This window comes from Ciconia boyciana, chromosome 7, assembly GCF_034638445.1.
Source record: "Ciconia boyciana chromosome 7, ASM3463844v1, whole genome shotgun sequence".
NCBI lineage: Eukaryota > Metazoa > Chordata > Aves > Ciconiiformes > Ciconiidae > Ciconia > Ciconia boyciana.
Window position 1 is genome coordinate 12,042,002 of NC_132940.1, and position 23,395 is coordinate 12,065,396.

Here is a 23,395-nt window from a genome sequence, read left to right on the forward strand (position 1 = left end):
GAGACAGTCACCTTAAGGTTACCTGAGAGTGCACAAAGCAGGCCTGCCTTATGGAGACCTCTGAATGCCAGCAGCCAGAGACAATATGAGAACCACGAAAGGGAGCATGAAAAAGTGTAACTTGCTTAAAAAGAAATACAATCAGCCAACTATGGGAGATCATTCCAGCTTTGCTTTGGCTTCCCAAATTTTTCAGAAACTTCTTGCACAGAGTAGGTAGGTACCCTGCAGGTATTATCTGCTCATCCCAAAATACTAACTAGAAAGTTGGTGGCCAAAAGTTCCCCCGTTTAGGGAAGAGGGCACCTCTCTAGAGGAGCGTGGCAGCTGTTGAATACAGCTGCCAGCAGAGGTGTGCTCCAGAGGAGGAAGGGCAGGGAGAAACGCATGCGTAGGGACCTGCCAGCTGCTCAGGTGGAGTCACTTCTTCAGCAGTGGCTCCACCACCAAAAGCTGCACAGAGAGGATGCTCCACACCACAAATGCTACAGGGAAGTTCCTGTGCTTGCGAGCTCATCTACAGACACCTTTCATCCAGCACCACAAAGGGAAGGAGTCTAATCCAAAAAGCTTTCCCATCAGGGTAATTATGGAGGGTTTCAGAACCGCATGTAATTGTGTAATTGCGTGTAAAAAAATCTACTCTTCTAGTCTTCTGATCCTTTGCTGGATCTGTTTATGTAACTAAACACTCTTGAAGGTGTCAAGAAGGTCTCAAAAAGGAAACAAGAGACAGACCCCATAGTTCCTGACGGAAGCAAGGCTATTTCTAAGTATGAAATATAGAAGTAACTGTCCATGCGTGTGCAGCCATCCAGCAGAGGTTACAGCCCTAACTGTTGCTAGAATCTGTCTAATCTCTGGTGGAGGAAAGCAGTTGACCTATATACCGCGAACTAATGCATTTGAGAATTCCTTAAAATAAGGAAGAAAATGCAACAAGGAACAAGTACTTTGCATTTACACAGCCTAATCACATCAATTAACACATTTTGTCTGCCTGAAGCCTCATTCGAAAGAGGGTCTCCACATAACTAAAGCAGTATGAAAGGTTTAGACCACACTTCTGTGAGTTAACTCAAAAACAACTGGGAATGTTAACCAGGTGAAGGCAGCACAATGTCCACACCGAAGGAAGTGAAAGATTGTGCTCTCCTCAAACTCAGGTGTTCAGTGGGGGTGAAGGAAGAAACTACACGTGCACAAAAAAGGGCAGAAATGAACTGAGTAGCGTTTTCTAATCAGGACTAGCAGTGACAACGATAGAGGCTCACAGACATACTATGCTTCCCCACTACGGATTGTAGGAACTATACTACATAAACACAGTTAAGGCCCTGCATGGACTCATAAGACCTCCACCTGGAATCATGTACAGACTCAAGTCTCCATGCAGGCACAAAAAAAAGTTAAGGTAGGTAAGGCTATAGACAATCATCTACTCTGCTACAACCCACCTACAATTTAATTTCAGAGGAACGTAAGAGCAGATCAGGAGTGCCGGGTTGTCAATGAGCACACAGCTGGCTTTTAAGTCTAACTCCCTTACGTAGTAGCCTTTCCCCTTGAGATATTTTGAATTAAAATCCAAGCTGATATAGGAAGAGATCACATCCCATCCTCTTTATTGAATGGAGGGAGCCAGCATTCCTCCTCTCATTAGGCATGTGCTACGTGGATTGCTTGCGAGAGACTCTCCTTAGTGCCAGAGGTTCATGCCAACGAACAGTTTAGTAAATCCTCCTCTTCGAGGCCAAAGGGCTGAGTGTAAGAAAGGGGCCAGGTTTCGAGCTAAAATTACGTTCACCAATAAAGCTCACGAGAGGTCAAATTTTGCCATAACTCACTCTCTCCTCAGTAACTGATTTCCCTGTCACTGGGGAAGGAGCAAAAGAAGAAGGAAAAATAAAATGTGTTTGTCTGGGAGCCCTAAGGGCTTGCAGTGCTGGAGGTGCAGAGCAGGTTCCTGGATTCTCATTTATCAACCTTAAAAGGGATGGAGTGATAAATGCACAACCGGCCCTTTAATATTTTATGCAGGTGCTAAAGCGACTTAGCTGGCACCTTCAATACATCACTAGAGGCTGATACACCAGCTTTCGTCACTCCAGGCTGGGAATTTTTACAATTTCATTTCTATTTCCCTCTCTTCACATATTTCCACGTATTTCTTACTATGTATAACATATAAAAAGCTATTTTCCCCAAATGACCTCCCCATTCTACCCATTCCTACTCATTCCCTCTTCAGCCACATTTCTTGAGCAAGAAATAATACCACGCTTTTGTTCAAGATTTGCACAAATTTTGACTCTCATCATTCGAGAGAGGCAGAAAGCTGAAATCACTTTACATTCTGCAAAGGCTGAAGGTCCCGCCCTTTGTGAAAGGCAAATCTCTAGGTCCCTCCCTTTAAAGATAGACAAAGATCAACTTCCACAGCAGAATGATTTACAAGGGCCCCCAAAACACTGGCGCACCTCGAAATCCTCCCTCCAGGAGAGTAGTAGCCCGTATCCTCTTCTGCCCGCACCATTCGTACTCTTCAAAGCGGTTGCCGTTCTCGTTCTCGATGTCCACAGAGTCATCCTCAGTCATGCATGAACCTTCTCTCTGCACAGGGTAAAGCAGGGGCAGAGCGTTGAGATGCATGCAATAGCTCTTTGGTGTTAATAACTCAGGGTGGGATGGAGAAGAAAAGCTGGACTGTTCTCAGGACAGCTAAGTATAGAGCAGACAGCAGCATCTACTCCCGCCCCCATTCCCAGTGATCTAAATCTAGAAGTAAATGGGTGCTGGAAGAACTTGACAACCTTAAGATCAAAACAAGTTGCAAGGTTCATCATTTTTACGCATAGATATTTAAGCTCTGGTTCCTACAACAATGCTGGTGTGCATTCAACATGCATTCTCCTACCTTGCATGCACAATTCCCCTATCATGTAAACCACAGATTCCCTTGACCCCCAGCAGGAATGTTCTCCTAGAGCATATTTTTTGGGGCACACTGATCAAAGACACCTCTCTTTACACCATGCGCCTCTTGAGGCAACAAGAACAACTTTATAATCTCTATTGTGGGCTTTTCCTGAGAAACAAGCACAGAAAGCCCTACGACACAACTCTGTCCCTCCCCTAGGGCTTGTTCCTCCTTCCTTGCTGTCTTTGGGATGAACAGCAAGAGAATGGTTCTGCTCAAATGCACTTCCTGGAATAAGATGGTTGTGCAACATTTAGAAATGCCAGTCTGTTACAAAAGAACCCAACAAAAAATAATTCTAATGTTGTCAAAGGCAGAGATCAGAAAGAACTCTTCTTGCTATGCTACATAGGAAGCATGAAGTCCTACAAAGGCTTTATAAACTTCAACAGCTCTACCTTTACAGTCTACAACTTAGACTTCAATAACAGCAAAAGGGTGCATGAAGTAAAAAAGTTACTAAGGTAACACAGGAGAAAAATCCAGAAGAATCCATCTTCCAAAACAAAGAAGTGACTACAGATCTTAGGGAGACATAGTTAGCATTGCCTGCAAGCTCAGCAATGTTAGTTTTTGTCCCATGTTAGGTCAACTGCAGACAAAGCTGGGAGTAGGGAGAAGGGAATGGCAGCTGGCGATCCTGCTGCGCCTCTACCTTTGCAAGGCATTGTTCCACATGCCTACTCATCTCCTCCTCGGATCCTGACAGAGGTCGGCTGCAGAGGGGACATACCTGCCCTTCGTCTTGCTTCCTCCGTTTCATTTTTCCAATCCGAGCTGCATGGAGAAACCAGGGAAAGAAAACAAAAACAAAACAAAAAAACAAAACAAAAAAAGAGGAAAACATGTCAAGTTTGTAGATCCACTCTTCTCTCTATTTGCTCAGCTCCAAATAATAAACCCTTGGCAGAAATGGTAAGATTTCACACCAGAAAATCCCGTTGCAACTCCCTATTCTGATCTCTGTAAACAGTACAGAGTCTGTTACTTAGCACTTTCCAGATTAAACCTGTAACCTGTGGCTGAGTACAGCCTGACTTCAGAAAGGCAGCTACTCACGATTTAATAACTAGGAGAAGGAATACCTGCCGCACATCCCCAGGTAAGTTATTCAAATGGTTAAATACTTTCTCTTGAAGCCTGAAATTTTTTTCAAAGTTCAGTGATCAAGTCACTGAATCCTGTTCTGGATTTTGCCTTCTAAGTCCGAGACCCGTCCACTAACACATCTATTCCCTATACAGGAACTTGTTTAGACCATAGAAGGATGGTGTAGCACCCAGAAAGCCTTCAATAAGGTATGTAACAGTCACTTCTAGGACCACAGAGTCTCCTGTACCCTCTGAAGAATTCCTTCTCAGAACATCATGAACAAGTCAGAGCAGCATCTTAGTAGCAGGTAACATTTATGGAGCGGAAAGATCTTTGCTGTGAAAAAAGCAGCACCTATGATAGATAGCTTCTGTCTCTCTCCATTATTTTTATTTCACTATTTTTGTGTAGAGGAAAACTGGGGGCTACACTGCGTTCTTGAGGGCACACTCTGGGAAACAAACATGTTAGGAATCGCGATGATTAGAAAAAGCAGCCAAGGTAGCCTGTTGCTTAATCCAATCTCTGGTTAATTTGAACCATCGTTTAATGTGATCAAAACATCTGGAACCAAATCATTTGCATTAAAAAGAACTTCTGTTCTTTATTATGATGGCTTTAGGCAGGTATTACTGAATAACTCAATCACTGGCTGCAGGAAAGTCTCTGTTTAATTATAAGGAAGGTCAAAATTCTGAATGAGAGACAAAGAAAAGCCCAAGGAAAGCCCATGTGATAATGAGAGATGACACCACCAAAAAGCTGCGTTAGCCAGAAATCGTTACTGACATTGTGAGCACTGCAGCATGCTCTGAAAGCCTTCATGCCTGAATACTGTGGGATCAACAGCTCCCTGCAGCCAAAGAGTCAGAGAAAGCTGCTGGAATGCAAGGAAGAGAAAGACCAGGGTACAGGAAAGTTTCTGTCAATCGTTTTCTAAAGTGCATCAGTTTATAACTCACTTCGTGATGTGGATGCGCTACAGTTTCATCTGAACACACCAACACGGAGGACCTGTAAGGCCTCTTTCAGGGCTTTCTTGTTGGCTTCCCTGTACTCAGAACTCTCTGGGTTAGGATATGCTTTCCCACAATCCAGAATTAGGAATATTTACCATCCCCTACACTCTCTGATGCTCCAGGATTAAGAAGGCTTCAAATTATTCCCTGAGCATTGCTTTTCCTCACTGAACGAGACAGATTTTGTAGGAAAACTGCCTCCAAAACAAATCTTCCCTTCTGGTATCATGAAAAGGCTTCTGCAAATGTGACATTCCTGGAATAAGAGATACCAACTCGAGCCCACAACAAGAGTGTTTTTGTGACCTGCCACTCTGAACAACAGAGACCATCAAGTAAATGCACACCACCTTCATCAGTCATCTAAATTTAATTTGCTGAAGCTCCACAACCCTCTCTTGTGTTGGGTACACCACACTGACAGCTCCACGGCCCACCTGCCTCTCCACACACTTCAGGTATTTTGGTATTCCCAGTGGGATATTTTAATAGCTTCCCTTCTATTTTGTCTGCTTAAATCTTATTTTACCTATACTGTCAGCTTCTACTCCAGAAGGTAAACCGCTTGACTTCCAGTCAATACAGAAATAAACGTCATGAAGTGTTATTGCTAATTTCATCATGCCCAGATGAATTATGTTCCCCTTTTAAATAAAACAATGACCCCCAACATGTCTTCTGTGTTCTCTCTCCTTCCTGAACCCCAAAACGCTATCCCTCCTCCCTCTTCAACATCATCCAGCCCTGTTACCAGAAGTAGTCAGAGTTAAGCCATGCTCTTTCTGGTTTGTACTTCACTGCACAAGAGACTTCTGAAGTTCTGGTTTAGTGAATACCTATATCCTCCAGTATGGCTCTTTGGCATAAGTTTAGGATGCTTTTTCCTTGCCTCGCTAGCGCTGCAGAGCCAGCACTAAATAGGGAAAGAGGCTGGAATCGGACACGACTGGAGCATTCTCCAGCAAACACCTGTGTTTTTCTCTGGTCAGATAGGAACAAAGCCTCCTCTATCCTGATCGCAGCCACATCTTTCTTCTCTCACCTCATCCTGTTTTTAAACAGGGAGACGTAGGGAAGGAGCAGTTTAATTATTCTGGTAGGACTCCCTCTGGCCAATCAATTCAGCTAAGTCAGTCTGCCTGGCAAGTTTATTAGTATTTTTAACTTTTTTACTGCCATCCTCCAGTCCATGCACTGTAACAGTGATAAAAGGAAGACAACCCGTTTAGATCTTGCACTGATAAATTCTTGGGACCATTTTGCCAGAACAAGCACCTGATCTACTGTTGAAATGTTAGTACAGAGCTGGGAACAGAACCTCACTCTGCTCCACCTCCACACAAGACTCAGCAGACAGCCCCTATCTTGGCTCATTTAACTCCGCCAAGAAGCAGTCCTTTAAGTTCTAGTGCCACAAGTGAAAAAGCCACTGGAAGAAAGAGGTGTTGAAAACAAATCCCCCTGCCATTTTCATTCTGTGGTCATTAGCAGCAGCAGTGTTGTGCCCACGGAGGCCCAGGGTGCCTCTGGTGACAGCAGAAACCGAAAGAGAACGCTGCAGCCTAGAAAGCACATCCCGAGCAGCGCTGTCCCTATCCGACACGACACGCAGCCCGGCTATCACTTCCAATCAGCGCAGAAGGGACGAAGCGGCCCCAAAGGCAGGGGGTGATTGTGGCGCTGTCCCGAAGGGGAGCAGCTCAAAAGAACACGCAAGTGAGACCACAGGATTGTTAATTAGTGTGGATAGATGCAATCATTTCTAATTAGCTCACTAATCCCTCTCCCCCTCGCTCCTGTCACAGGAGCATGGGAGGGCGGGGGCGGACGGGGGAAGCCATTCCCTCTTGTAATTCAGGAAGATAAAAACGCAGCCAGAGGAAGACTGGATGCAAGAAGAGGACGGAGCTCAGGGAAGGAGGTTTTTGCACAAGGCTGACCCATTATCATCTCTGACTGAACAAAGACTCTGTAGTTATTATTCCAGCCTTCTGCCAGGAGGTGAGGAGTTCACTAATTTTTATTAGCATTAATAATTATTATTAGGCCATCAGAGGGCTTCCAGCACCTTTGAGGCCTCACTTTTAACAGAGGTACATTACCCTACACACTGCTGCTGCTGCATGTGCATGTTCTCCCTCAGGTTACACTAAACCATTGGGTACCCAGGGAGTTCAAGTGGCTGTAGCCTATGAATGAGAAAGTAGCACATGGAGGTGAGCAAGAACTGGGACCCTGTGCAAGGGCTGGGGTCTCGGTTACGGTCTCTGACTTAACTTAGGAGCTGTGCTGGCTAAGGGAGCTGCCCTTCCCTTTCCTAATACGGGGTCTTTTGGGACTATGCAAGGTGAGAAGCTGCTTACACGAGAGGAGGAGCCAAACTGCACTTGACAAAGCCTCTACTGCTGAGGGTGCACTGGCCCCTGCCTTTCCACGGGTGCGGAGAGAAGGAGCCAGCCGACCCCCGACCACAGACAATGCTGCCTTACAGGCAGAAGAGACTGAGGATTTTTTTCTCACAACGGGCTCTCCCCTTCAAGGCTAAACCTTATTAATGCCTAAAGATCATGTTATTCTCTAGCCCAGCAAAAATTCCTGAGAGAAAAGCTAATGGGTTTTAGTTTTCACTGGTACTCCCCTCCTCAAGCAAAAATTCACCTTCAGGACAGGGCGCTAATTACCTCAGAAGTGCTCTTACATAGCATCTAGCAGCGGACACTATACAAACCTCTACCGCAGCATCAAAGGAGATGATTAAGTTACTAGCAATATCTCTTATGATTCCCTCCACCAGTTTGAGTGGTCCCCTGAGTGCCATGCAGACATCATTAGCAGCTCCTGCAACGGCAGGCCAATCAAATTAAGTGGAAACATTTTTGTCTCCTTTCCAGTGAAAATCATCTAGCTTTATTCCTCCCCCACCCATCAGCTACAAAAGCACATGACATGCTGGTGGTAGCTCAACAACAAACTGCACGGTGACCACCTCCACGGAGGTCTGCCCAGAGGCAGACTTATGGTCACCACCAATACAGGAATCAGCTTCTCAGCCAAGTGCAAAAGGAGCTTTGTAAGGACCTATTTTACAACTCTACTGAGAACACCAACTTTGCAAATACCCCTAAATTTGAATCAAAGATATTCAAGCACACAAGAGTTAGCACCTGCTCTCTGCAAATCTACTAGAGGAGTCTTGAGGAGCGGTTACACCTATTTTTGTTAGACCTATCACAAAAAGCTTCTGTGGCTGATCAACTTATCCAAGAGCATCTGATCCAAGGGAACAAAGGCAGCAATGGCAGAGCACAAAAACCCATCTCAAGAACAAGCTATAGCAAGAAAACAGATGGTCAAGAATGAGTCTGTTTCAGACCTTATGTACAATTTGCTGCTCATCTGCCTGAGAGAGAACATTAAGGGCCAAATTCACAGAAGGGTCTCAGTGGGGCTTTCACATTTGCATGGCCAAACTTCCACACAGATGATTTTCAGCAACCTTCAATCTGACACTATTCTCCGAGGCTGGCACACACTTAACCTGCTGAATCCATGTTCTGATACACTAACCCATAACTTTGTGCCTCTAATTCTGAATGACTACCTAACCTGCTCTGGACTGCTAATCTCCATAAGCCTCAATTTCCAGGGTGGCTTCAAGTTTCCAGTTTGGCAACACTGGAAATAAGGCAAATGAAAGAAATGCCTTCTTTATCATATGGGTTCGTCAGGAATCAGCACCCCATACTCCTGGGTTCACAAGGACACAACCTCTGCAAAGTGAGTTTAGCACAGGCAAGAGGTGCGAGATTAACTCACTGAGGCTGACAGGGAAGTTCAGATACAAACGCTCAACCGAGAGTCTAACAGACAGAATATTAATCTCCCGCTTCAGAGCTTGCAAATGCGTTCACCTTACTTACAGTTCAATTTAAGTCAAAGGTTTGACTTACAGAATTAAAATTCTGGACCGCCAGGTACCCATGAACCATGTAACTATCAGGACCTAATCATGCTGCAGCCAGGCCAACAGCAGCTCACAAGACATCTCCCTCTCTACCTTCTCTTTCTTTAGCTCTTGTTGCACTTTCCCAAGTGACCACAACAGGATGACATACAACGAGGAGATCTGACGGAACACGGGCACAAAAAGCCTGGGCAGCTGAGATTTGAGTGAAGGACTATGTGGGAGAAGAACAAACACTGTGGGCCCCTTTTTATGGGAGGAATTTCCAGAAGTGATTCTGGAACTCTGCTGGTAAGAAGCTTGACAGAAATACCAAGATAAACTGGTTACAACAATATTGAAAAGTACACTTAAAACATAGTAAAAACAAATGAAATAGATTTTGCTTTGACAGATAGACTGCATTTTCTTTATCCTAAGTTTCTTCAGTGTGTCGATAAGAATATGAAACAAAAAGCCAGATGTCTTTGGACAAGTCCTACATAACTTCTGTCAATGTAAACTAACGGGGATAAGGAAACCATTCTCACAGAGCAAGCTATAAAGTTGTGTGATTGATTAGAAGGTCATTAAACCACAAGATATAGACAAATAAGCATTTTTTTCCCCAAAGCGCTCAAGTGTTCTCCATCTGGAGCAATACTGCTTAAATAACTGTTTAACAATAACATGGCAAAGCCTACGAATACCACAAAGTTATTTTAGTGCAAACAAATGTGGAGGAGGAGACAAGAAAGCAGGCTGAGTTCAGTGGTCACAAACATGAAGTCACATGCATAGAAAGGAGCAGTATAACCTACCCAACCATCCGGCTGGATACTAATCTAACAGCATAGGACTGAACCAGGCATCATCACAGGTATGTTCTGGGAACAGCAGTAATCAGAATCATAAAAAGCTACGGTCGGGAGGAACCAGTTCTGATCTAGTTTGACCTTCTTTGTGACCCATAGCCAAAGCACTTCAGCTAATATTTCTGCATCCAGCTCCCTAACGTCTGGACCTAGTACTGTTAGGGTGTACAATAGAACCGATGGGAAACACCAGCGTTATAAGGACATTATATAAATTAACCAAATGTCCTCATTTGGAATACGGCTGTTAGTTCTGCTCACTGTACCCCAAAAGGTATATACAAAAAGAGTAAAAGGTTCAGCAAAAACAATGCAAACGCTGTACAAAATTAGCAGCCTCCCTTTAGATGATGAGCCCAGGTTCACAAAAGCATCCAAGAACAGGGCCCAAGAGGAGTTCCTAGATTGCAGTCTAGACAGATTGTGCTGCAGCCCCACTTTAGGCTGAAGTCAAAAGCATAAAGCACTACTGAGCCAGTTCAGCAGAGCACGCTGTCATCAAGAGCTTTCATTCATACTGAAGGACTCCACAACACCAAGAACCTCACAAGCCTGGCTCAGACTTTTTTTTTTAAATTTAAAATAAGGTAACTGAACATTGTTGGCGTGAAAAAAGGTGGAAGGTGGGAGCTTAGCCCCAGCTATCCAAAAATGATAAAGAAACAGTTTGACATCACTGACTCCAGAGACCTCTGTCACACAAAACAAGTCACTGCACAGCAATACCTCAGTGCATTTCAGCTGTCTGAAGTCTCTGTGTCAGGAAAAGGGTCTACCTGCCAACACTGGCAGCTCACTGCACTCATCCAGGAGCACAGATGTGAGCACACCTGCCAGCAGTTACCTGTAATTGATGCAAGGCAACTCAACTCTTTGTTGTATGACTTAACAGACTTTCAAGAGTTCACAGGTTTTTGGCCCTCAGGATTAATATTTAAAAATCTCCAAGCTAGCTCTGAATTCAGTTATGTATAACTTAAAGTTATTGGGTCAGTAACTTAATAATACTTCTATTTGCCTAAGACTATGCTAAACATGTAGCACCTCAAATTCAAGCAAACTATTTTGGTACCAGTACACTCTAAAGCCTTTTGGTATTTTGTTAAAGTATCTCTATCTTCTTCTAAATAAAGTGCATCAGCACAATGTCACTGGTGTTATCTTAAACTGTCACAGCAGGACGCTCAAAATTGACAAGCCTCCTGATAGCCCAAACAACCAAATTTTGACTAAATGGTACATATTAGACCAGCTATAAGCAATACAAAGTCAGACAACAGAATATTGTTGCTATTTAAATGGTAAGTTCTGACTTCTCTGAACTTTGGAAAAAGCATTTCAACTTCTTTAGCTCAAGTTAAAAAAAAAGTATACTTTCAGCTTTTCTTCTGATTTACAGAGATGGGACTTTCTCTCTCTGAAATAAAGCGACCTCTGATTTGTTTTTTAAATACCAAGACACTTTTCACTAGAAATACTTGTTTACTCATTGTAAGGAACACCCAGAAATACAAGAATAAAAGTAACGCACCAGCATCTGCAGGTTTGAGAGAGAAAAAAAACAAAAACCAAAATGTGACGTCAAATGCACAGACGCTCAGACTGCTGGTTTAAAAGTTTACTGCAAGATTCTGCCATGTGAGCCATGAAAGCACAGCAGCCTGGCCCCGAAACTGAAAAGAGGGGATTCGGGGCCTGCTTCTAAACTCGCTGTTGGAACCCAGCGGTGAGAGCCGCCTCCCCCAGGAAGCCAGGGCTGAACGCGGAGGGTTTCTCACCGACGCACCCCGCGCCCCACCACCGGCACGTCAAGGCCCAGGCGAGGCAGGTCGCGGCTCGGGGCCTGCGGGGGGGGGGCCTGCGGGGGGGGCGGGTGTTCACACAACTCGGCCCAACTCCGGAAAGTTTTCCGGGAAGGGGGAGGCGCGGGAGGAGGCCCGGCGGGGCGGGGGCAGCCCGGGGCACCGCGCGGGACCGCACTCACCGTTCAGCCGGGTCTGCCGGTTCGCTCGCACCCGCAGGAAGGTCTGCAGAGGGGAGACAAGAGCGGAGAAGTGTCAGGGCCCCCGGCCCGCGGGCGCCGGATGGAAACAACTCGCCCCCCGCCGCTACACAAGGCCCGGCCCAGCCCCCCCCCCGCTCCGCGCATCAGCGGGACAACACACCGGCCCCCGGCCTCCCCTCCCCCGCACCCACCTCTTCCCGGCCCCCGCCGCCGGGCCCCCTCCTGCCGCTCTGCATAGCCGCGGGCGCCGCAGGCGGCCGGCGGGGCAGCGGGGCGGCGGGCCCCGGGGCGGACCCCCCCGCGCGGCCCGGGATGCGGGCGGATACGGCGCGGCCCGGCAGGCACCGCCGATCAGCCCCCAGCGGCCGCCGCCATGTTGGCCCCGGTCATGTGACCCGCCGCCGAGCGGGTGAAAGTTCACCAGGAAACCGGCCGGGAGAGGCGCGAGAGGAGGAAGTTCCCATGGCAACCGACAGGCGGCAGCAGGGCCCAGCGAGCCCCGACCAATCAGGGCCCAGGGGCGGCTGGGACCCAGGGGCACCTGGCCAATCAGAGAGCAGGGGTAACTGGGATCCAAGAGTGTCTGGCGAATCAGGAATCAGGAGCCACGGGGACCCAAGGGCATGTGACCAATCAAGGCCCAGGGGCAACTGGAAGCCAGGTTTCCTTGCCCAATAGGGATTGGGCGCCCTTACGGCCCAACAGCACTAGCCAGTCAGGGCCCTGAGCCCAACCGCAACCCAAAGGTGCTGGCCAATCAGGAACCAGGGACAACCGCTCCCCAACTTTTCTTGCCCAATTAGGGATCGGGGGCCTTCGAGGCCCAAGGGCACCTGGCCAATCAGGACCCGAGCGGTAACTAGACCCAAAGGCACGTGGCCAATGGGGGCCCAGAGGCCCTGCCCCGCCCCGCCCCGCCATGGGGCCCGGGCGCTGCCTGACCCCGCCTCCTCGGGCACCGGCGGGGAGAGCAGCCCCGGCCTTGCCGCCTGTCCCGCGGGCCGAGCGCGGCCTGGAGGCCAACGCCAGCTGCGTCTGCCGCGGCGGGGCTGGGCTGGGCACCCCGGCCCGACCCACCCCACCCCAACGGCCGCGACCTCAGCCTGGGGGCTCTGAAATCTGCCTGGCCTTCCCGAGGAGAAGAGGCCCGTGCCTGGGGCGCGGGGGGCACCCAGCGCTGCCGCCTCCCCTGTGCTCTTCAGCCTCTTCCCCCTCGTTTCCTTTCTGCATTTCAGAAAACGTGGGCAATCAAACCTGGCTCGCAGGTTTCTTTCCCCCGGCTGCCCCACAGCTGTGGTGGGGGATGGCCCCAGTGGACCAGCCTGACGGGAGGGCAGAGCTCGGGGGCAGAAATTGGGCAGCACTGGCTCCTGCACGCACAAATCCCATTTGTTACCCCCTCTGCAGACTCCCCAGACTTTGTTTCTTGGAATCGAACCTACGTTTTGGGTCTTTGCTCTGGTACCTGACCATCTGCCGCTCCTTCTTCAGAGGGAAAACAAAAAAAACCTCGATATGTTGTGCTGTATCAGAAGATGACGGTCAGTCAGCAAGTTCAGGTGCTGGCTGGTAAGCTTTGCGCAGTGCTGACCTGCGTCGTACATCCCAGCTCTGTCTGCAAGCTGAAATGCAGCTGTATTTTCATACATGTGCTTACTTACAAAATCAAAGCTGGTGATTGTTGGTTTTACCCTTTTAATTAATTATGCTGTCTTTCAGGAGGCATGCTCACCGCTGAGCTCGGGTGGAGGGAGGTGAGCCTTTCCTGGACACGGATTTTAGGCTTTCAGTTATACTTACTCCACATGTTATTCAGTCACAAATATTCTGTGGGCTCAGCTGACCCACGCAAGGTGGTCTCCCTCCAAGCCTGAAATGTTATCTTTGCAGTTTGGTGAATGACTGATCATTTGCTGTTGATTCTTCTGCTGGGGATTCAGGGTTGTATCTAAATCTAACTAAAACAGCTTTATTTTTACTCAGAGGGCAGGAAAAGCCCCAACCGACAGGACAGACTGTATCTCAGAGGAGCACCCACCACTGACCATATCACAAGGTCCCGCATTACACCAGCTGCCACCACCTCGGTCCGATCGATGTCCACGTACCAAACTCCAGCAACCAGGCTTGGCACAGGGGATGCAAGGGGATCCCCCCTCCCCATGTCCCAGAGCCGCCCCACCGCCTCCACTGCAGCTCCCTCTCAGCATGGGGAGCAATGCAAGCACTGTGCAAGCCCGTATTCCTGTAGCGCTCTTATTCATAAATCTCCTTCTTCCCTAAATATCCCCATGGTAAATAAGCATGAGAACTAAGAAAACCGAGCCACAGGAATTCTGAAAACCTACAGGCCAATAACTCACGTTCTAGCGTGTTACTAATACACTGTATATTCACGATTAGATCACAGATAACACAAGGGACATTCATAATTCCAGCACACCTCTGCATATGGAAATCTAAATTTTGCAGCCCTTAAAGTCACCACCATGAGAGTCTTCTGCTCTGCTTCCTGAGCATTTTACTTGGTAAGCCAGGAAGACTGACTTCTCATTCATATTGTGGCTTTATTAAGGATACACTGAAGTTTTACACAGCCCTGGCACCCACTCTGAGGTCCCTTTACGCTGCCAGAGCAGCATAACGCAGCCAGCACAAGCGTAAATGAAAATCAGGCCCCAGAGGTCTTTTCTCCCTGCAGTGCAGACTTACAACTCCCATTACACATTTGCATTAAGGGCTGCAACCCTCCATAAAATACACTCACAAACTTAAAACACATTAGAGACTAGCTAGACTCAGCACATAGAGGGGGCTTCTGCTGAGAATATTTGTCCTCAAGTATGACATAATAAAAATTTATAGGAACAGAGGACTGCAAGAGACCACCAATTTCACAGAGACTGAAGTCTGGAGGAGCGGGAAGGGAGAAGTGTTCTCCAACAAAGGGGGGCCACGGCAAAAGTCTCTTCCATGCCCTTTCGGAAAGAACATGATTTATTTATTAGCCTTAATAAACAGGCAGGAAAGAGAGCGGGATTACCTGAATCAGGCATTTCTGTACCTTCTGCAGGGTTTTGCTTCTCTTACTTTGTACCACGTCTCATCGTTCATGCAAGGGTAAAGCGACTTGTGATGTGACACCAAGTTATAACTGAAGGCTACATGGGAATATGTAGCAAGCGATGGAGGATCTGGCCCATATTTGATAATATAACCAATAAATAGGACAGAGGAGAGAATAATGGGCAACAAATGTACAAATCTGCTACTAATAGGACCTATCTTCAGGAACACATGCTTTAACTGGGGCTGCTCGGTTAGACCCCCCACACTGGTCGTCAGCCCCTCGCTCTGCAGATCCAAACGCAGACCTGGCACACGCGAAGCGGCTGATGCAGGAAGACCTGGCTGTCTGCCTGACCCTGGGCGCAGGGTATCGCTGCAGAACACCGCAGGATGCAGGGTGATGGGCGTATGCCAAGCTGGTACAGCCACGGTCCACCCAGCCTGTCCACACGGCAGGTAGAGGCACGCTTGGGTCTGTGCTGAAGAGCACCCTTAATTTATCTGCTGCCTTTCAGAGCTTACTTGAAGCCAGTGGCTGAGTGCAGGCTTGCAGCCAAACAGTCTGGATGTGCGTTGAGTCGGAGTCAAGTGTGCCAGCCCACCCCAAAAATACAGACACACTTACAACAAGCAAAGCTGTACTTGTGCTGCTGCCTTTCTCTTCTTTTCTTGCTCCATCTCACTCAACTTTTACTCACTGCATCACAAGTCAAGACCTGCAGCTCCTCTGGGCAGAGGGTGTTTTATAAAACATGCTGGCATGGCTGTGGATGGTCCAAAACCATTTCTGTTTTGGGTGGGAGTCACAAGTCAGTTTGCTGGGCAGCGGCACACCAGTGAAATGGAGAATTTTGGCCTGCTGCAGGCTGACATCATTCACTGTTTTACAAAAAAATCACTTCTCTGAAGGTTTCCCAGTGGCACAGGGTAAGTAATGACAAACAGCCATGGCAACGAGTGAGATGAATATAATGCAACAGAAACCACTACAAAGATTTAAAGCAGTTTTGCACAGCTGTGGTTTAAAGTTGGAGCTGGGAGGACTCTGCAGACAAAAGCACGCCTTCGTAGCTGTGTGAGGGACCACGTGCTCGTGTCCCCATGCTGCAGGCATGCAAGCTGGGGCACCGGTGCAGAGCCGAGAGCTGGGCGCTCACACGCAGAGTGCTGCGGGCACTGTGGCGAACTGGCTCCCTGCCTAAGGCTGAGACCAGCGACAGCATCCGCCTGCTTACCTGGTATCTGTCCGAGTGATGGATGTCATCTGAGGAGTGGGGTGACGCTGTCGGAGAATCTCCTTCCCGCTTGATTGAGGCCGACAACAAAATTGACTGCAAGAGAAAGGAGAAATTCATGCTGTGAGCGTCGCCGAGTTCTCTGCCCCTTGCTAAGCCATCCTCAAAGCCACGGAGAGCGTCTGCCGGGCTGTGGGGCTGGCTCTGCTCTTCCCGTGGGACCCTGCCCCATGAGGGGACCAGGCTGTAGGGTCTAGCAAAGTGCAAATGCATCAGGCAACAAAGGGATGGTCATTTTGTCCCCAGGTCTGGTGGCTGGGGGCAGAATCAGTCCCTGCTGGAAATGATGTGTGAGGACCACACCAGAAATTCACACGGTAAGGCGAAGGCGTGCTGACGTGGAGCGGTGCTAATGTGCCCTCATCCGCCCCTCTAAGTGCCGCTAAATCTCTCAATAGCTTTGTAAACTGCACTAAAGCTCTCAGCACCTTTGCAGCGCAACTACCTCTTCCTTCTGTAATGATGCTATTTATTTTAATAAGTAGCACAGAAAAAAAGGGCCTTTTAGAAGGTTAAAAAGACCAGTGATATTTGAGACCTAAGAAATCACTGATAAACTTCAAGTAAATAGTAGGTAAGTCTAAATTCTACACACAGTGAACTCTAGCGGGAAAATTACTGCGGGGGTTTGACAGCATCTAAAAAAATGTACGCTGAGTTGCAAGTGAACTTTATTATTAGAAGAGTTTGAGGGAAAAATGCAATTTAAAATTCTAATTTAAAATATAAATTAGCAAAACTAGGCTAAATATAGCCCAACACATTGTAAAAAATGTATGGTGGAAATGCAGTTCTCCAGATATTTGTTTCTGAGAATCAGCTGGCAAGATTCGACAATAAATGACTGCTCGGAGATGTGTATGTTTGCGAAGGGAAGTGTAGATATCATCTGAATTGGACAGGTCAAGTGTGGTGACAACATTATTAAAAAGCATAATACCTTGGAGAAAGGGAAGTATTCCAGAAACATTTGCCTCTGGGCTGAAATGAAATGTGAAAAAATGTGCGTTTTTTGGAAAGATATGAGCAAGTGGGAAAATGACTCAGCATACAAATTGGTTCAGCCAGCAGGATGTGATCCCCCGGGCTCGGACAGCTCTCCCGGTGAGAAAAGCACGGCAGCGTGGCCGGCGTGGGCACGACGGGAGGGCACGCTCGGGATGGAGGCGGGGGAGGAGGATTTGGGATGCTGGGTTCAACCCCACGGGCATGGGCTGCCAGCCTTGCCACGAGGGCAAGAACTGCATCCCTGTCTGCGCTGCAGGTCTCTGCCATGAAACACGGCTCTAACCAGCTGTGCAGAGACGTGACGTCTTGAAAGGGGTCACGGGGGAATTACCTGCTGGGGTGCTCAGTTATCTCCCCGGCACGGTCCCTGCTGCCAGCGCCGAGGGCTGTGCTGGCCACATCTCGGGGCCGGCACGCTCCTCAGCGCAGCCCCACGGGGATGCCAGGCGCTGGGAGGGCCCGTGGGAGCCCGCAGGGCTGGGGGCACGCACCGAGGGCGGCCGCAAGAGACCATTCTCCGCTTCCCAGGAGAGAGACGGGTAGAGCAGGGGGCTCTCCTGCCTCATGCGTTGGCCAAATCCAACCGGTGATTGGTTTTGGTGAGCAGCTCATTTATTTCTGGAGAAGCCCTCTGATAACCATGTGAAGCAGTGTGGAGACTGAGCTCCTGCTGTTGTTTAGTTTCTTTATTTTCTAAAGGGAGAACAAGGACTATTTTTGAAGCAGCAGGATTGCACGCGTCCTATAAAACAGAGGGACGGGGGCTCAGAGCCTTCAGGTGTGACTCGGAACAACAGCCCTGATTGCAGCAGTGCTAATGCCCTTTGCCTCCTCTAATAAGCCAAGCACCCTGGAGCTGGGAGGGTTAAATCCGTTTTGTCTTCCAGTGTATTCTGGAGAAGGGGAAAAAATACCCATCTCCCCATTCCTCGGCGACAGACAGACAAACCCTCCCTGCCTCCAGCTTCCCCCTCAGCTTCTGGTAGCTCTAATCCAATATTATTATGTGAAAAATGGTTGGGCTAGCTATGGAGACAGTAAATTAAACGTTATGTATTAGTTTTTAGCGTGTGGTCCCAGGAAGAACGCCGGCCCCATTTATTCCACAAACCTCCTGAGCACCATGGCGATGACCTCTGGAAAAACGCAGGGCTAAACTAATCCCAAAGATGTCAATCTCGAGGCCTCTTCTACATACACTTGCAGTTTAGATTAATAAACTGTCTATTTTTAAATTGTGTGCAAGCACTTCAATTCTAAATACCTCGCCGGCATGTTAAACACAGCGTTAGAGATGCCAAGTCACACTTCCCCTTCACTCTTAGGAAACTTGACTTCATTTGTTTTTCTCATTTCCGAGTGCTGTGCCACACTTTGCCTTTCAGGCAGCCGTGGGCGCAGGCAGGGATGCAGGCTCAGGGGCTAAGGGATTAGGAAAGGCACTCGCCATCAGGGTGACTTTCATTTCTGCATTAGGCCAGCCTCTCTGCCACCCCAATTTTGGCCTCTTTTTCCCCAGATCATTGTGTTGGGGCTGTTGCTCGACGGCTAAGTGGCGAGGATGCATGGCCACAGCACACCAAGCCGAGGATTTGCTGCACCCACGCCACTCACTCCCACCCGGGTCCCGGCAAGTGGGGAAGGGGCAGCGATACGATCCCCATCCCTCTCTCGACCGGCATTTGGGAAGACGTCCGTGGAGAGAAAGGGCAGCATTACACATGGCCTCCCAGCCCTTGTGCATGCCCACGCTGCAGGGCGGACCCAAATTCTGCCTTCCCACCCCAAAAATGCGTCGTTGGGTGCTCTGTGTGCAGACAGGCGTGCCGTACGGCTGTGCGGAGATGCTCCCTACCTTGGAACTAGCCGCTTTGGCATGGTGGGAACAAGCCTTGACGGTGAGATGTCCCTTTTCCCCCTGGGAAAAGGCCACCAGCCAGCTCACCCCGCCTGGTTGCCAGTTCAGCCCAGCTCCCCTTCAGGGGGCATCTGAGTGGGGCTATCGGGGCGAGAGCACCCTCCTCCCTCCCCGGTCCCCCCTCCCCTGGCAAACCACGGCTCCCAGCATCAAAGATGGAGCAAGGGCCTTGTGCGAGCGGCCGTGCAGCCTCATATTTCTCCCTTCCCTTTAAATCATCTCTCCATTGGGTAAAGGCACTCTCTGCGGAGGTTATAAACCCTGAGAGGATCAGCCTGAGCATTACACCTGGGGCAAGCTAAATAAAAAAAGGTCACCGGCGCTTTTTAAACATGGACAAAAAAGCCGTAAAATGTGTTTGGAAAAAAAAATCTGGCATTAAATCATGACTTTTTGCCTGGCTTGCCTCATTAAAAGTGGCCTTTTGGAAGGTAAAATTATCATTGTAAGTGATAAGATCTTTAAGAAAATAATTCACGGCTTCTTCACCCTTTAATATGATAGCCGCCACCGGCTAATTTTTTTCTTAATGGCAACGAGGCCATCAATCTTGTCCGAGCCATGTACTCCCTCCTTCCTCCTGCCCCTCCTGCCGTGCCGGGCAGCCATGGCCCCGCTTGGCGTTTGCTTCCTACCCCTTGGAGCCCAGCTGTGCCGTGCCAAGGGGAAGAGACGCGTCTGGGTGTGTGGCTTTACCCGCCTGTGTCTGTGGATCCGGGCTCTCCCTGGGGATGCGGCACCGCAGGAAGCGGAGGCCACGTAAGCCTTGCTCGTGCTGCGAGGTTCACACCCTGATAGCTCCCGACACCCTCCATGGACCGTGCAGTTCTGCAGAGCTGGGCTGCAGCGTCCGCAAAGGTGTCAGCAGTCTCATTGCAATGAGGAACAACATAGAGTTTACGTATATAAACGCACGGGCAGGTTCGGCATGAATCGAATGTGCATCGTGCAGCTGGCGTGCCAGCTGCTGTCATCCCAGTCCGTCGCTCCCCGGACCTGCTCCTCCCTGCTCAGGCGGAGGAGCCACGGGCAGCTCGGAGGCGACGCTGGCAAGGGCACGCGTGCCAACACGCCGCCGGCTCCCGACCCGCAGGCGCTCGAGGCGCGGGCCCGGGGCAGCGCGAGGGGAGGGGACGGGTGTCAGGGTGCAGCCGCCGGCCCGAGGAAATGGATGGAAATTGCCGGCACGCACCGCCCCCAGCCCGGAGCGCTGCCTCTCGCCGGCAGCCGGGGCAGGTGTCAGCGCTGGCAGAGCCCAGCCCGTGCCGCTGACATTCTGCTGCCTCTCAAGGCCAGTCATTTGAGAGTATTAAAGTGCTGGACTCCTGCTTTCTGATAGCCCTGGAAAAACACAGGGAGTCTATTTTTCTTAAACAATCCATCACAGCTGCTGTCAGCAGAACAAATACCCTAACCCCGCTTTTTATGTATCTATATGGCCTTTTTTTATTTTTTTTATTTTGGCACAAAGTGTTCCCTGCTTGATGCATTCAGCTTTAACTCTGCCGTCTAAATAGGTACTTATCACTTAACATGGAGGTGATGGCTTGACATGTTTTCTGTCTCCTGCCCTCCCCTCCACGGTAGGGAAGCCGTCAAAGTGTTGCTAATAGCTGTTATCACTTGGGAACTGTAACCCGAAAGCAATGAGTGATACCAGGCCTCGCTGCGATTTTCCCCCTTAACTCTGCTAGCCATTTTTTATGTTATTGCTGGAGGATCCCTGACACAAAGATGCTACTATTAGAGCTGAGTTTCCTAGAAGCTTTTGGAGGGTCCACATTTGCTCCCGGGAAAGTTAGAGGGAAAATTATCTAGTGGCTTTTAGCTGGCAGAGATAAAGGTGGGATGGAGCTGGGGATGAAAGGCTTAAATGTGAGAAGGGTGTGAATAGTGAACAGAAATAATGGTATCAGCAGCTTCTGGCCTTCACCGAAGGATTCCAGTGGTCCGCAAGCAGAATAAGCTTACAGAAATGTGAGCTACTGATTTATTTCTGTGCATGTTACAGTCACACCTGGGATTGTAATCGAGCTCTGGGTCCTCTTGGGCGAGACACCAGCTACACGGTGGGGAAAGGGGCCCCTTCCAGCAGAACTGCCCATTGGGGGTGGAGGGGGAAAGAGGTCTGGCCAAGGTCTGCCAGGGTCTGCCAGCCTGTCCGGCTCCCCTCCGGGACCACATCCCTCTCTGCTCCTCCTGCCGAACGCAGCGGTTTCCCCCGGACTAATGGGAGGGCACAGCTGTTCGGCCCAAGGGGACCGAGGGGCTTTGTTTGTTCATGGGATAATTTGTTTTATGGAATAAAGCCTGGCAGAGATTTTTTTTGGAGCGGCTCTGGTATTTATCACCCCAAACTGGCAGGGAGCGCGTTCAGCCGATGCTCATCCTAAGTAATTTCCCCTCCTTCGTGTATCTGTGGGCTGTTCTCGTGTCCCTGGCTTGGCCACAGCTTTGCCACAATGCTCAGATTTAGCTTTCTAATCTTTCCTTGTAAATCACAGCTACAGAGGGAGGGGGCACAGATATGGTGAGTGACTTCTCCAACCCCCCCAGCAAGTCAGTGACACAAGAGAAGGAGTTAAAACCCTGGGGCCCTCACACCCGTCCCCTGTTCCTACCACCAGACATGATACGGATAAGTTAAATGATTGTGCTAGAAATTTCATCTCGAGCGAGGCAGCTGGGAAGGGCTTAATACAGACATTCTGTCAAGGTTTAAGGCTCCAAATCTTGCTTGCTTCAAAGCTCTTTTTCCTTGGAGGGCTTTAGCGGTCAAATTTCCCTCTAGGTGCTGTAATTCTCTCTCAAACTGCTCAGTGAAGCTGTAAAATCATGGGGCTGGGTGGGAGAATCAAAGGGCTCTGGCACGGTGGCTTGGTTCCCATCTCCGCTGGAGGTCTCGGAGCAGCGTGCTGGCCGCCTGCCTGCGGGCACCCTCTGAGGAGCTGGGTGCACACCTAAACACACCGGCTGCAAGCATCTGCTGGGTACAGGAGATGGATTTTTTTCCTGGCTGCTTGCTTCAGTGTTTGTTTGCAGCAAGAGCCAGCGCACAGGCTGGACCGTTAGTGGGAAAGGCAATTTGTGGTCATGTATTAGGAAGCAGCAGTGGAAAAGGAATGCCGAACCTGCCACGAGAGCTGGGATGCTTCACAGAGCCCAGCCTCTTCCCCTCCAGTGGTCAGTACCAGCACTTTCAGAGAGGATATAAGAAAGTTCAGCGGACACTGTTAGGTGACAGGTAACAGTCTACAGCTAATAGCCTGAAATTTAGGCGTTGAGATCTCTCTGGGCAGAGATGATATCCCAGCTAGATGATAGCCTGTGGAGGGAGAGCCACAGGCCAGACAGGCAGTGGCCAATAAGTGCTCTTAGGTAGCTAGGAGGACCTGGGGACGCTGACCCTCAGAGTTACTGCCGGCTGCTCAAGGAAGAGCAGGAACAGTCGGACTTAGACTGCTCATACACCTCACCAACATGGGTTCAACTCAACGTGTGCTCCTCTCCTGCACTCCTCTCCTGCACAGCCCCTTGCAAGAGGCAGCCAAGGCAGGAGGGGAATGGTAAGGGGAGAGCGTGAAACCCAGGAATGATGCTTGGGGGGACCGCATGCTGCTGACAGCTACCTACAGACTCCTGGGCAGCCACGAGCCTGGATGAAGCTCACGGTGTTGTCCGTATGCCTCTGCAAGACATCCCTGATGCCTGGCCTGCCTAAAACGTGGGCTCTGGCCATGCTGGGGAGTGCTGCAGAGAAGCTCTGGGCTCACAGAGGTCTGGGGCATGGCTGGCTCGGACACACCTTCAGTAGGTGCCCTCCTGAGTCGCTCTGGTGTTGGGTTTCCCCATGGTGACCCAGGACAACAGCGAAAGGTTAGTGAGCAATGCCCAGCCCACAGCGGTGAACGGGACCATCGTCTCTAGCTCGGCAAGAGCAAGGACATCCTCTATCCCTTCCCATGGGCATGAAGCATCTCTTCCCACCAACACGGAAACTTCTCCTTGGTGAAGAATTTCTGTTCCCACCCCTTCTCTTCCTCCTGGTGTCTCAGACATGTCATCAGAGAAAGATGCTACAGATGCCCAGGACTCTCTTCTGGAAGTCCAATGCCTGAGGAAGACCTTTCCCAGAGCAGGGCCACTGGGTGTGCTTTCTGCAAATGAGATGGGCTTTCAGCACCTTTTTGC

The 23,395-nt window shown here is 49.4% G+C and overlaps 1 protein-coding gene across 4 annotated transcripts in view; it reads right to left on the reverse strand.

Moving 5' to 3' along the window:
- The window catches only part of RNF220 (ring finger protein 220), a 225,286-nt gene that overhangs the window by 45,418 nt on the left and 156,473 nt on the right, over positions 1 to 23,395 (reverse strand). For 2 of the 4 annotated variants that reach the window (XM_072866891.1, XM_072866890.1), the window contains 4 exons: positions 16,219 to 16,314; positions 11,894 to 11,936; positions 3,636 to 3,757; positions 2,481 to 2,613 (listed from right to left, as the gene is read on the reverse strand). In XM_072866891.1, the coding sequence (XP_072722992.1) occupies positions 2,481 to 2,613; positions 3,636 to 3,757; positions 11,894 to 11,936; positions 16,219 to 16,314 (394 nt within the window). Of the gene's footprint in view, positions 1 to 2,480; positions 2,614 to 3,635; positions 3,758 to 11,893; positions 11,937 to 12,105; positions 12,324 to 16,218; positions 16,315 to 23,395 lie in introns of those variants that run through there. The other 2 variants (XM_072866892.1, XM_072866893.1) reach the window with 2 other exon arrangements.